Source organism: Pelmatolapia mariae, linkage group LG5, assembly GCF_036321145.2.
Source record: "Pelmatolapia mariae isolate MD_Pm_ZW linkage group LG5, Pm_UMD_F_2, whole genome shotgun sequence".
NCBI classification, from domain to species: domain Eukaryota; kingdom Metazoa; phylum Chordata; class Actinopteri; order Cichliformes; family Cichlidae; genus Pelmatolapia; species Pelmatolapia mariae.
In genome coordinates, this window is record NC_086231.1 from 22,867,339 (window position 1) to 22,881,476 (window position 14,138).

Genomic DNA, 14,138 nt, shown 5'->3' on the forward strand with positions numbered 1-14,138 from the left:
TTTGGAGTAGATCTCAGTGTCAAAGCTCAACACGCATAAGTACTGAAATTAGATGACTCCTTTTAGCATGTGACGTTCTTTGTTTCTTTATACCTACGAGTAAATAAATGTCCATGTGTGTGCAGGTGCAGAAAGAGCCATCACACTAAAGACAGAGATCCCCGGCCCCATGCCTCCCCTGATCAGGGAGATGCTGGAGAACCCGGACTCCTTCGAGGACAGCAGCGACTCGGGCGACAGCGGCGCAGCTGCTCCCCCTGCCATTCAAGCCATCAAGCAAGAGGACAAGGCCACGTACGAGTCAGCCTTCGAGGAAGAAGAGGAGGAGGAAGAGGACGACTATTGGGACGAGGAGAAAGAGCGAGGGGCAGAAAGCGACGGAGAGGCGTGGGGGGAGGCGGCAGCGGGCGCGCAAAAGAAAGGCGTGACAGGGAAGACGCAGTGAGACAGAGAAAGAGAGACACAAGACGACACCGCTGCCTCGCACGGATTCGCCGAGCGCCACTGCCGAGCAACGTCAGCTCGTAGAAACCTCACAGATTAAAGCTCTTAAAACGGCGTTTCGCACAGCACATATCCGCGTATACTGTACATACTGACTGAAAGGAAAATGTGTTCAATTCAGTGTAGCAAGTGAGGAATTTGGAGACGCAAAAGCACTACATTTCAGTGGATTGATGAGGGCACAGTTAAAAAAGAAAATCACAGTGCCAGAATGTTTAAAAGATATATATATATTAAAAAAAAAGCGTTTTGTCCGCACAAAGACAGGAAAAACAGTTGTTGAGAGACAAAAAATGCACTCCTCCGCTATCTATTAAGGGCTATGCTTTGTATAAAATTGATGGTAAGAGTACATTGCAGCAACAGAACTCTTATGTGGCGTCCAGATGCCACAGATGTCTTCTCAGAATTACTTTTATTACTATTCAGAGATATGCTACTTATTTTTTCATTGTATGGTTTTTATAAGCATGTACACATTACTGTTTTGTCTTTTGTTTGTTTGTGGGACCTCGTGTTGCTTTTTTTTGTGTATATTTTCACACTCAGTGCTCGCATCTGATTGGACATTTGTGCTTTTTATCGTATGCGTTAGTTTTATCGGACACAGTGAAGCAATAGCAGAAGAAAAGAGGAAAACAAAAAGGAAAAAGAGCAATAGCTAAAGAGTCATGAGCAGGACTCAAACTCAAAGTGTGATCATTCAGGATTGTTGATTGGCTAATCTGAAAGAAATGCAAGAGGACTTCAGCTTTAATTCAAACCCTGGTGCTTGTGGGCCAAATAATAAAAATGTCAGAGAAATGCGGGAAAACATATCTCCAGTTGATCAGGGCCACGCTTCACCTGTTTTTACAGCATTTCTTTTCTTTTCCATCAGACGTTCTTCTTTCACACAGGTTAGGAATCATTCAAACTTTCAGTACATGCACTCGTTCAAACAACCAGGTACAGTTAAGCCATAAGATTTTCTTCCTGTTTTTTTAAGGCAAGCAAAGACTCATCCAAGCAAACACAACCATTAAAAGCCGTTTACATCACAGAAACCTCAGATGTGTGTGCGTGTGTGTGTGAGTGTGTCCCAGTAAACAGGTTGGTGTAATAGACATGTTACATCACTGCTATCATCCACATGAGTGAGTGTCCAATTATCAGCATCTGTAAATGTGTATAAAATGGATTTTGCAACAAAAAATTTTAAAAAATGTACAAATATTAGATATTTTTTTCTTTAGGTTGGAGAAATCCCTCGCACGTACACTTGTTTTGGGACTGCTCGAGTTCTGGCCAACAACCGTCCAACACAAACAGGCACTGAGTGACTGAGTGGGGTTCTCATGTGTGCTATGTTGATAAAGACAGAAGGCGCGTTAAATAAGAAAGGCCCACCAAGTTTGCTCCTAAATTTGGTAATTTTGCTGTTTTATTGTGAAAACTTTAGAACCAAACAACTGTGGGAAAGGACAGAACACACCTTGCACACGATCAGCCCGACTCAAACTGTTCAGTATTTAAAAGTATTTCTGTTTCATATAACCATGATAGTTTGGAATAGGTTTTTTCCTTCTTTTATTTGTTTTAAAACCTTTTTATTTTTTTCTGGATTTGAGCTGGTGCAGTTTAAAAAGAGCTCTACACACAAGTGTGGCATTTAAAAAAGATCAAATATGGATTTTACGTTACATTTGGACGAAAACAAAACATTTACAATGCTTACTGCTTTTTATTAAGGTCGTTGTCTCTGTCATGTTCAGGGATTCAGGTTCCTCATGAGTTTTAATTCAACTTGACTTGTATCAAAATAGCTTTGATGGCTCTGACATCCATGCACTCACACACACACACACACACAAACACACACACACACATGGAAATCCAAAAACTGGGTTGATATGTTCTTGTTTTTACATTTTTATGAGAAGTCAATACTATATTTTGCTGTTTGGGGGCTCGTGATTTGTTATTTGTTGTTTCTTGTATTTTGATAAATGCTCTTTTTGTTCTCAGACCTTATAGCGTCTCCACTTGTCATCTTCTTTGAAATCCCTTTACACATCTTTGAACCAAGCAGCCACTCATCTTTTAACACTCACATACTTCAGTGTGACCCAGGCCAAGAATTCCCTCATAATAAGTGTCTGACATTAATAAATGGACGATTAGTCCTTTATTAATCAAAGAGCAGGAATGGTGTATTTTTAGCTTTTCCAACAGCATCTACTATTTTTCCGCATGCTATCGCACAACATCATGTCCTGTTTCACTTGAGACATGAAAACATAACAGCCACAATGATTTAAGTATATTCTAATCTGTTATCATCAAGATTAATGCAACATTTAAAAAAATGCTTGTCATAAACTAGTCTGTGCATTGAAAGCAGCGGTAGGAAATGTTGCATCTGCAGGACTGGTATATGTTTTTCCTGCACACACTAAAGTGGCAGTTCAGGCTCTTTAATGACCTGATGACTTCCCACAACTCCTCTTTTAATCTAGTTTGGCTTTCACTTTAATCTCAGCACTGAATCGAACTGATTTTTGCAGATTTGGAGTCTGCGTCAAGTCACCCTCTGACCTCTGTTCCTTATGCACGCCATAGATGATCACTCCTATGTTGTCCTTCTGCTTCACTGTTTCAACAGCCAGCAGGTGCTTGTCTCTGTGTCAGGGTCCCCCTTGAGCTCTGTAACCTCTGTCATGCACGGCTTCATAGTTTCAAGGTTCCCTATAACCATCATTCTCCTTGATATTAGCCACAGTGGTGGATCTGAAATCGGTAGCAATTTATAATAATGTCAAACTACTAAGTTTTATTAAGGTATTAGGAAGTGCTTAAGTCATCATTTACATGGGATTATAATATATAATTATTATGATTATTATTAGCAGTGATGTGGTAGCAATGAAGGCTGTATATAGCTACACAGCTATCATTGCTGTACATGGTGTAACAGTAACACATGGATAAACTTCTGTATTTATCAAAGACATACTAAGGAGAAGTAATGATAAATGACGAATTAAGTGCTTATTAATACTTATACTTAATACTGTGACACTATTATAAAGTGCTACCTTGAAGTCTATCTGAAGAGATACGGGTCAAATATAACCTGGAACAGCATCGGTGTACAACCATTTCTGAACAATGGTATTAAGTTTTCAAAGAACATTTTTGCACATTTCTGGGTCACTTTGGGAAAAATCATCAAATGGTGAAATAATGACGTTTAGGCACAGCACTCACCTGGTATTCATTATTATGTTTTATTAAAGAGCACCATTGAATAACAAACGTTTACCTGAACTGCACCAAACGAGCCAGGAGCAAAGCATTTCGCACTTGACTGTGACCCACACCCACACACTTGACACACTTTGTGCAGTCACACTCACATGCAGAGCCCAGGGGGGGCTAGTGTGTGCAACTGATATCTCACAACAGCTGTGACACAGACACCTAATAATGAAATAAAAGTTCGAAAATATGAATCTTCATCTAAAAGTTCGGAAAACAAAAAATTCAATTTGCAATTAAAATTCATCCTGAGTGTCACTAAGTTTGAATCAGAATTAAAACCACAAACGGCATAAAACAACAGCGAACATTAGCTCACTTAAGACTTGCAAATTCCTAAAAGACACTCTTGAGGTAAAAGCACAATACCCTTTGTGACGGGGACTTTATATAGGTCTCAAGTGTTCTTATGACCCATATAAAATAATACCACAGTGGTACACGGGAAACCTGCCATCCATCCCTGTGTTACCACATGGGGGAGTCAGCCAGCTCACTGCAGAGGCAAAGAGAGTTGAAAGTTTTAAGCAAAGGTAAATAATTCCACACTTCTGCTTCTCGCTTAGCATGACCGTCCTATTATTTTATTCAGTCTTATTTTCAGCTGTGGCGGAGAAAAGAGGGCGTGTGAAGTGTAACTGCTGGAAAGCCAGCCGTGTCACCTGAGGACGGGGTTGATGAGCTCTGGTAGGATCAGTTTCTTTCTTTCAGCAGCAGAGGGTTCACACTGCTCCCTTTCCTCATCCTGGTTCAACAGACAGAGGCAGAGATGCAGGTGAACTGTGGGTCTGTATCCACCCAGAACACTTGGACTGAGACCGGGGTTTCAAAACGGAAATATAGTGTGGTACTCATTTTACTTTCATCTTATTTTCTGTGGTGTAAAAGAGCTCTGAGAAATTACATCCAAATAGTCTTTAATGATCAATTAGTACCCAGTAGAGCGCAGTAGATGAAAAAAAAAATCTAATCAGCATTCGAAGAGATCATCTTTTGCCTTTTTAAAACCGCTAGTTTAGGATTTAGTGAGGGTCAAATAATCTGGTGCAGGACTCATTTTTGTGAGAGAAAATAGTTCTTCATGACTCTGACTGTATGCGACAACTGAAATGCCTCAAACGTTTGTGCTGTACTAATAATCCGTATCCGTATCAAATATCATCTAAATTATACTGCAAAATGCAGTAATTTGTTGGAAACCACTTCAAATATGAGGAAGTTGTCTATAAGGAATTAAAATAAGCTCATTACACAAGCCATAAATTATTAAATGGATTAGTTAGGAGACATGTTGTGACGATGGGCGCTCTGGGATGATACACTGGTCTGGTGCTTTTGTCTAATGTGACTTTAGACAAAGTCACATTAGACTTTGTCTAAAGTCACAGACTTTAGTAGTTGATTTCCAACAGGCGGCATTAAACTCTCCTGTGAAACAGAAATTGAGGACTAATTTGGCCAACTAGCCAAATATTTCCCTACCTAGGTGTATCAGTCCTGGGTTTACCTGTGTGTCAGAGGCTGGTGTGTCTTCTTCCTCGCTCTGGATCTGTGTCTCAGGAGGGATCTCAGCTCTGTCGGGCTGCTGCAGGTCATTGGATGAGGAAACAGGTGCAAAGACTGACCTGGAGGAAGCACTCTCATCACTCGCAGGGGTAGAGCCAGGAGCTGTATGAACCAGCAGTGAGTCTTTAACTTAGTTTTCATTACAGTTCAATGAAATAGCAGCGTGGCATGCAAAAAGATCTCTTTACTTACATACGCACGTGGGAGCTGTACTGCTTGCTTCAGCTTCTGGCACAATCCCTAATCTCTGCTCTAACTGATGGATGTAGTTCACCAAATCCTGCAAGGTTCAAATTACAAAAACACAGATTTGATCAGGAAAGGAAGGTGATGAGAATGAATACCTAAACTAATCAGCAGTCGCTCTCTAAAACGTGTAACTGAGCTTGGGCGAAAAACACATTTTGCTGTGTTCTGTTGAGAAATGCCAGTTTAATTCATGCCTATCCCGTGAAGAGCAGAACCAAAGCGTAGGGCTTTGGTTAGCGTCTCTATACTGTTTCTTGTGGTAGATTAAAGAATCGTGAGCTGTGCTGTTGATCTGGTGTTGAATCCTTGCCTGGTTTTGAAGCTGTTCCTCCTCCCTTTCTTTCTGGACCTTTCTCAAACTGGCCCTCAGCTCCTGCAGCTCACGCTTCGCCTCACCCAGCAGCACCTACAGGGGGCAGCAACATTTATACTCAGGTCGCCTGAACGCCCACCATTCTGATGGGTCTTCTCATCTTCCCCGCTGTTCATCACATGTTGTCGTGAGGAAATGTTTGTTCACTGTTCATGGAAGGTTTTCTATTTGTGCCAGTATGTGAGTAATGAAAGAAGTCTGGCACAGCTCTCTGTACTGTAAGTTGAGCATCTCATGATGCAGAATTGCGGCACATAAGCAGTTATATTTAGAGCTGAACGGCGATTGCGATGTGCTTTGAGTTTCTTACTTTATTGTAGTCTTTCTCTCTCCCGAGCTGCACTTCTAGTTTCTCCCTCTCCATCCTCTCCTCCTGGAGCCACTCCTCCTTCTTCTGCACCTCGCAGGCAACATCTTGCAGCTTCTTTTTGTCAGTCTGCACAAAAACATGAAAACAGTTTAGTTTTTTTGTTGTTTCTTTTGGGTTTTTTTTTTCTTTTTACTTTGATGCATATTCTGCATCCTCACTTCTGCTGCATGTCTGTATGCCTCTCTCTCCAAAGCCCAGTTGGCCCGCTCCTCCCTCAGGAGGAGGTTCTCCTCAGACAGCTGCAGAGTGAGCTGGGCCACTTGGAGTCGGGCTTGGTGCAGGTCAGTGTGGGTGTGACCCTGTCGGGTGCTCAGGTCCCTCAGCTCCCTACGCAGGCCTTCTGCCACATGGTCGCTTCCCTCGAGACGTTCCTGGAGCAGTCGTGCCTCGGCCAGAGTATCCTCATTTTCCATCTTCGGGGAGTCAGGGAGCATGAAGAGATACAATGCGGGAGAATATGCCAGAAGAAAAGACAGGAAAACATCTGATTCTCGTCTGTTTGTAGTGAGATGACGGGTTATTGGCTTTTGTGTGTTATAGAGTGACAAGCTTCACAGCAGTTAACCTGCAGAGACTTCCTCTTCTCCTCATCATGCTTCATTTGACAGGACATTTTCTTCACTCTTTCTTTCAGCCTGTGGCAAAAAAAATAAATTCACTTTTCAGGCCAAAGTGGCTGGACAAGCCAAGAATGACTCAGCTGACATGTGTTGCGAGGGCTTGCCTTTCCAGTTCCCTGTTTTGCTCTTTTTCTCGCTCAGCCAGAATCTCGACGTCCTCCTCCAGGTCTTTGATGCGCTGCTCTCTTTCAGCTTTTTCAGCCGCAAGTTTACTCAGCTCAGAGGCCAGACTTTCTTGACTGTATTTCGCATCCTTTCAGTTGCATGGAGAGAAAAGAGAATACATCTTTTCATGAATTTTCAATGATCAGCTATCAGTGCACCACTGGTGATCAGTGTGCACCTCGTGTTTTACCTCGATTGTCTTCAGCATCTCTCGGCTGTGTCTCAGGTTGTCTCTGAGCTCCATGATCTCCTCCTTCATTGCTTCTCTTTCATATTCCCATTCACTTCTTGCCTTTCTAGTGTTTTCTTTCTCATTCTCCGTATCCTTTTTCGCTACATCCAACGCTTGCTGCAAACCTCCTTGCTTTTTTAAGCACTCCTCCAGCCGGCTCTGTGGACAACACAGGAAGAAATGACGAAGCATTTTCAAACATATTTCTAATTCCTGTGTCAAAGATAATGAAAAGAAATAAACATTTTCTCTTCCCACCTGCAGCAGCTGAGCTCTGGGAATGACTAAGAGCAGCTCTTCTTCTCCATCCTCTGCATCTTCTTCTTCTTTCAGGGTCTCAAGCTCCTCAAGCGGCTTGGGAGCACAGAACGTGAAGGAACGACTACGGGCACACACCTCTCCCATCTTGTCCACATACACAAATTGGTACTCTACAGTACTGGGGCGGGGCAGGTATGATGCTGTATCAAGAAGACATTTCTTATTATCCTCTAGTGCCTAAAATTAACTGTCAGTTACTGTCAGTTACAGTTATGATAATGCAAAATAAGGCCCAAATCGAAAAAAAACTAAACTAGTGCAGTACAATCTCATTATAAGCTCCTAATGCATTGCATTAATTAGTTTTATTTGATCACAGTGAAAACATTAAAAACAACAGCTAATCTTCTATAAAAGTGCACAGCAGCATCTTTTTTTACCACCCTGGTATCACTTTGCTGTGGTGATGCAGCAGTGCACTCTGAGGTGTGTCTGTTACACAGGCCTAGAGCTCGGTCAGCAGACTGCCTGGAAACCCCAAATCCTTCCAGCAACTGCTGAACAACTGAAATTAAAACTTTCATTCTCTACATAGCTGGCAACAGGGAAAGCAGATTTTTTTCCCCCAGGGTGTCAGTGACCACTGACGGGCGACACAGAGACAGACTGTATATGAGAGGTGGACATAACCACTTTGACATACACATTTTGGGTTTTATCTGTCTGTTTATTTGTTTGTTTGTCTATAGGTGGACAGAACAAGCAAAGGGTGGAACTCATTTAGAAACTTATTTTTCAATCATAACTTTTCAGCTACACCCTAAATGATCTTTTTTCCCCGAATGGGGCCACAATTTTCAAAATATTCACCATCCTGTGTTACAATTAAGAATAGAAACCTATCTGGATACTGCATACTGAGACGTCTACAAAATAGTTTTTCTTTGTTGAAGCCAAAGTCTCCCCCTGCTGGCTATTAGAAAGAATGCAGGTTTAAAGAGGACCCGTTATGCTTTTCCTCGTTCTCTGTCATACATAAACAGTGGTGGATATTAAAGTTTCAGATTTTTATGTCTGTAGTTGTATAGTAATCACTCTGAGATGAAATGATGTCAAAGTGAAGGGATATCTATCGTATTCATTTTTTGAGGCACACAGTTTTGGAGTTTAATCCTTGTGCTTATGAGGGGCAGCCAATGAAAAGGAGCTAATAAGGCTTATTTCAGACAGATGCCGAACTGAGGTGCTGCATCAGAGCCAGGTCTAACATCAATAAAGTTTATTATGAAATATGAATCTATGCTTAAAAGGTACAAACGAGCACACAGTATTTGTGAAATGTGCAACCAGGGAGGACAGGGCAATTTCAGCCAAACAAACAAACAACAACAACAAAACAGATAGACCATTAACCATCAGGAGCGTTTATTACAATTCTTACCCTGGAAAACTGCACAGAAGTCAACACTGGTTCCCTCTGTGTAGCCTTCAGGAACAGTAGCCCATGTGTATGTGTAATACTGTTTGACTGAAGTCCATCCCATCTATAACAGGATAAACATATTCTATGTCATAAAGCACACAATGTGACTACCACAATGCAACACATGGGATGGTGCTGTAGTTGGTGACTGTACCTCAAAAATTCCTATCCAGTCACTATTGCTCCACTGATGGTCTGAGGTCAGACTGTAGTGGCACTCCACCCTGGTTTGGGGGAAGTACACTTGCCCCACATTTCGAAACACCACCCTGGGCTGTTTGTCCATGACGATAGGAAGCTTTGCTGTTAAAGAAGAAAACATGCGAACAGCTGATGAAAGACGATAGCAGCATCGGTCCAGGAATGCAGCATGGTCATAACAGCGGTGACCTGGCTCATCAGCTTGTTTACCTACTGAGGAGTTACATTATGCCATATAGCCTACAAAATAAACAGAGACTGAGAGATCTGGTTGGATCTCTTTGTCTTCGCATATAAGAATGACCATTCTATTTAAAGACTAATGGAAAGTCTTTCAAACTTATTTTTATTTATAAAAAGTCAAAGTTAGCTAATAGCTTTATACTAAAACATTTTTAATATATTTAATTCTTAAAAAACATAAATATCATATAATAATGGCACACATAATAACATAACAAATAAAGTTTTTACAGAAATGTAAAAAACAAACAAATTGTAATCAATCTTCCCTCATGTTTGCAGTTGTGACATTCAGCTAACAACTAACCTACTTCCCATTGTTAACAAGTCAACAGGTCAATCTTGGCCTAAATGCTGAAACTCAGTGGTGTTAATCTTACCTGAGTCTTCTGAAATGAACTTGATGGCTCTGCTACCTCATGCGGGACAGGAGCTCTGCATCAGTCTGTCGATACTGATGAGCAGTCCTGTCAGGTGCAAGACTTTCACAACATCTCCTGAGCCATGTGCACCCAGAGTAAAATTAGTGACGCTCGCTGAGTCACGGGAGATGCAGTTCATGAGTACACAGCTTCTCAACTGACACGGTGGAGCTGTGGACTTCAACTCCCATTACAATCACAGGACACAAGATCCTCTGCCTGGTGTTACTGCTGATTGCAGTTCTCAGTAGTGGCACGGGTGGGGGTGAGGAAATCATCAGAGCTTCACATTTATGTTAATAACAACTTCAGCGCACCCACCAGCCAGAAACCAGTGAGAGGCATAAAACCGGCAGTATCACAGCAAAGAGATTCTTTTTTTTGTTTTGTTTTTAATATGGAAAATGAGGATATTCTGCACTTATTTTAATCTGATCTGATAATCCCGAACCAGTGATAAACACACATCGTATCCAAGTTTGTTTTTTTAAGCAAATCTAATATCATGTACCTTTTTTCCCCCTGTGATTGTGTAAGAATCATGTTCCCACTCTGAACACTTGATGGCAGTGTAGCTTCAGCACAAAGCCAAGAGAGTTGCATTTGTTAACAAATTTAGGTTTAGGGCATCTGATTGCTGCATATGCAAGTTTTTTTTCAGAGCTATATTTTACATGTCAGTGTGGTCATACTGATAATAGTGCTTTCAACAATCATTCTTTTTATGATTTATACCTGGGTTTTCCCAGTTTTCCTCTATATTTCTCTGTGGCCATAAAAGCAGAGAATTTTCATTAACTCAGTATTTCAGTTAATGACAGATTACTTTTACAACTGGCATATGTTTCAACAACCTGTTCCCAGCTAAACATATGCCTTAACTGTCAGTATAACTTCATGTTTGCAGCATGAGATTTGATCAGCCAGTATTTATTTCAAGGTAAAATAAAATTTAAAAAAAAAAAATAGTAAAATAAAAACAAAACTGAAACTGAAAATTCAGTGTGCAGACCCATAAAATACATTACCAAGCTAAATGAAAATTTAAAATAGAGCTATAAAACATGTCATAAAGAGCACCACAGATTGATTCTGCCCATGTAATTATCACTGTATGAATATATATTTTGTGCAACATGAAAAAAGCTGTCTGTGTAGCCAGCTAAATTTATTTTGACTTTCACTAAATTTAGGTCTTTTCTATTCCGATCTAATTTTGTGACCCTCATTGATATTAACACATCAACACTGTCCTTTTATAGGAAATTCATAGGTCACATCTTAATTAGCTGATTAATATAAGGCCACATGAACTTTAATTGTAGGGTTCAGTTGTAGACGTAGCGCTTGTTATACACACAAAGAAAAATACAATATTGGATATACACATACACCCTGAGCTAAGGCTTTACTCAAAGCACCGTACAGTCATTAGTGTAGAAATATTTCTGGCTCCATATTTTAAAGCCATGTTGCAGCCTCTGATCACAGCAGGAGTCTCGTCTTGAAGTAATGCAGTTGCAGAGCAGATGTGTTTACAGCATTTGTGGTAACAGATGTGGAAAAGCAGTAGTGTTACAGGTTCTCCTTGGAGCTACCAGCATGTGTTTGGACACACAGATGGAGCCATGAAGAGGTAAGTGAGTGTGCCCTTCTCAACAGTGCACCAAACCATCTGTGAACTGAAAGATACACAGGAATGCCACACATCCTCATCTGGTGTTGGAGTGAAAAGAATTATCATGACTGATTGGCGCAAGTTTTAATTAGAAGGGATAGAACACCAAGTTCCTGCAGTTTGGCTTTAGCTACATCCTCCCAGCCCTTATTAGCCAGTGGGTTCCTGGGCGATGGATGCATGATGCCCTCAACACGCACGTTGACACCTGCAGCAGACAGAGCCCGCCGCGCCCGCTGCTCTGCCACCTTTCCTACACCAACCACCATGGAAACGTTCAGTGCCTCCACCACCTGGCACAGTGCAATGTCACACAGGCGCAGCAGGGCCTCCCGTTCAGCTGCGGGCAGCTCAGGGGGTGTTAAATTCTTCCCGCTGTCGCTCATGAAGATTAACGGGCACAAGTTGTGCACAAAGCAGTGCTGGAAGAAGACAGCCGGGTCACCGCACAATTTTCTGAAGAAGCCCCAAAAACGAGCGCCGCTCACTTCGCTCTGAGTGCAGGAGAGCCCCGTGATTCGTCTCTTTGGGTGCTCATTTTGTGGGCGGCCGACCTCCCCCGTGATCTTCAGCCAGTCGACAACTGACTTCACCTCACCAAACGGGACCTGCGCAAAGAGAAGCAGATTATTTAAAGCAGCTCTGAGGTCAGAGGGAGCCTGGGAGTCTTCATGATGCTGATGGTAAATTACAACAGAGGGGTTTTATCATCTCTCTGTTTTGTGGCTCCTCATTTTCTCTGTCCCCGGTCCTCCTTGCAGTGACCCTGCATGCTTTCTCTACATGATGTCTCAATTCCTTAAATACATGTGGAGGAAACAGGATGGAGAGAGATAGGAGCTATAATAGAGGATGAAGAGCTGTATCCTTTACAGATGCCACAGCAGTTTAATATCCTAATCATACAGGAAGATGACTACCAATTGTCAGTTGGTTCAGTTATTTAACATGATCAGCTCTTCTCATCAAACTTTCTGCCCCCTCACTGTTGTGTGTGCAATAACAAAATGTCAAAGTGGGCTACACTGGGAATTTTAATTAAAAGTAGCGCTAAATAAGGGTTGTGGTAATTACTTATAATCATGTAAGATCCTCAAATCCAGCATGAGGCCGTAATTAAAAAAAACAGTGGACTGACAATGCAGCTGTGCTAAACAACACATTTAATTAACATGCTGTAAAATGACAGCATGTTAATTAATTGAAGGTATGCGCAAGAGTATCTCTGAATAGGCTGAAGCTTGAAGCTGCAGAAGACCACACTGGGCACCAGTCCTGTCAGTCTTCAGTTTGCATTGTTGCTTTAATGACTGCAGTGTACCCATCCTCTGGTGTGATGCTCTCATGTCAATATGGACCAAAATCTCGATTGTTTCCAGCATCTTGTTGAATCTGTGACACGAAGAATGAAGGCAGCTCTGAGGCCAATTGGGGGTCCGACCTAGTAATAGCAATGTGTACCTAATAAAGTGGCTAGCTAGTGTATATTTTGGTGTTAAAACTGTTAATATTGCTACATATTAGTCTTGTTTCATCACTTTGCAAAACAGTTATTCCATACAAAGCAATTTTCAAGTTCCTGTCCTGTGACACTGTTTAATTAAATCTTAAATCATTCATCCTGGTGTGTGCTGCATTTAATAGGCAGTATCCACCATGTTGCAGGTCTCTGCTGCGACACCCCGCTGAAAACATGATAGGAGCGCCCCTGGGAGGTTGTCTCCTTAGTTTGTTTGCGTTAGCTTCCGCATTCACAGCCCTTTAAAACCTTTTACCACTGCTGTGCTCATGTTACGGTCATAAGCGATTTGGAAACTGTACTATGCCTCAAATTCTGTGCTCACCCCTGTCTGAGCCATTCCGAAAGGTCCGGGATTCATCCCCAAAAACAGGATCTTTTGTCCGGCCTGACAGTACTTCTCCACATAGCAGCGGTGGGTGTCCCAGGCGTACTCCAGCGGGTTGTAGATGTACCGGACAGGGTCGCTGAAGCGGAGGCCACGGAGGTGAGCGTTCAGCTCCAGTTCAGCCCGCAGAAACCTGGCAGAGGGGGTCTCATGAGCAGCATTAAAGCCCCGCTCCTTTGATTCACAGACGGGCACGTCCTCTTCTCCGTCTCCACAAGCGACTTCACCGGCTTCATTCGCAGAAGAGTTTTCATTGAACATTTTTTTTAAATGATTATATATGCTCCCATTAACTAAGCAGCAATAACTTTGCGTTTCCAAACCGATGAACCCAGGTTTTTGTTGTTGTTCGGGGTCTTTAAGCGAGACTATTTTCTTCCTCTGCGTCTTTCAGTCACTTCATTCGAGTCGGCTGCTGCCATCTACAGTAACAATGGTGTTATTACAGCCACCAAAAAAGACTAGCAGAGTTATGACGATGATATATGAGATGAGAGATTATTATGAGATGATACTCAAAGAATAAAATCTATAGAAGTCCACCACAGCAGCAAACATGGTGGC

At 41.9% G+C, this 14,138-nt stretch overlaps 3 protein-coding genes across 4 annotated transcripts in view; 1 reads left to right on the forward strand and 2 right to left on the reverse strand.

The window, feature by feature from the left end:
- Window positions 1-2,517, forward strand: part of LOC134627845 (retinoic acid receptor gamma-A-like) — a 36,386-nt gene extending 33,869 nt beyond the window's left edge. For both annotated transcript variants that reach the window (XM_063474262.1, XM_063474263.1), the window contains one exon: window positions 126-2,517. In XM_063474262.1, the coding sequence (XP_063330332.1) occupies window positions 126-445 (320 nt within the window). In that variant the 3' untranslated portion in view covers window positions 446-2,517. The remainder of the gene's footprint in view (window positions 1-125) is intronic.
- A 1,661-nt stretch (window positions 2,518-4,178) lies between these two features.
- LOC134627146 (calcium-binding and coiled-coil domain-containing protein 1-like) lies at window positions 4,179-9,596 on the reverse strand. The gene is made up of 13 exons (XM_063473083.1): window positions 9,278-9,596; window positions 9,082-9,184; window positions 7,638-7,840; window positions 7,326-7,538; window positions 7,087-7,235; window positions 6,928-6,997; window positions 6,521-6,775; window positions 6,303-6,428; window positions 5,930-6,025; window positions 5,559-5,650; window positions 5,312-5,450; window positions 4,467-4,549; window positions 4,179-4,300 (listed from the first exon to the last, which is right to left on the reverse strand). Exons 1-13 carry the CDS (start codon window positions 9,443-9,445, stop codon window positions 4,273-4,275), a joined length of 1,725 nt encoding a protein of 574 aa, XP_063329153.1. The 5' UTR covers window positions 9,446-9,596; the 3' UTR covers window positions 4,179-4,272.
- Window positions 9,597-10,152: 556 nt separating this feature from the next.
- Window positions 10,153-14,020, reverse strand: smug1 (single-strand-selective monofunctional uracil-DNA glycosylase 1). The gene is made up of 2 exons (XM_063473084.2): window positions 13,512-14,020; window positions 10,153-12,275 (listed from the first exon to the last, which is right to left on the reverse strand). Exons 1-2 carry the CDS (start codon window positions 13,833-13,835, stop codon window positions 11,730-11,732), a joined length of 870 nt encoding a protein of 289 aa, XP_063329154.1. The 5' UTR covers window positions 13,836-14,020; the 3' UTR covers window positions 10,153-11,729.
- Window positions 14,021-14,138: the final 118 nt, after the last annotated feature.

Excerpts from the sequence above, each read along its gene's own strand:
- LOC134627146 (XM_063473083.1), bottom strand. The coding sequence starts at position 9,445 with ATGTTTTCTTCTTTAACAGCAAAGCTTCCTATCGTCATGGACAAACAG. Across the intron at positions 7,236-7,325 it reads CAATCGAGGTAAAACACGAG|GATGCGAAATACAGTCAAGA; the intron begins GTGCACACTGAT and ends TGCAACTGAAAG. Across the intron at positions 4,301-4,466 it reads CTCATCAACCCCGTCCTCAG|TGAGCTGGCTGACTCCCCCA; the intron begins GTGACACGGCTG and ends TTGCCTCTGCAG.
- smug1 (XM_063473084.2), bottom strand. The coding sequence starts at position 13,835 with ATGTTCAATGAAAACTCTTCTGCGAATGAAGCCGGTGAAGTCGCTTGT. Across the intron at positions 12,276-13,511 it reads TCGGAATGGCTCAGACAGGG|GTCCCGTTTGGTGAGGTGAA; the intron begins GTGAGCACAGAA and ends CTCTTTGCGCAG.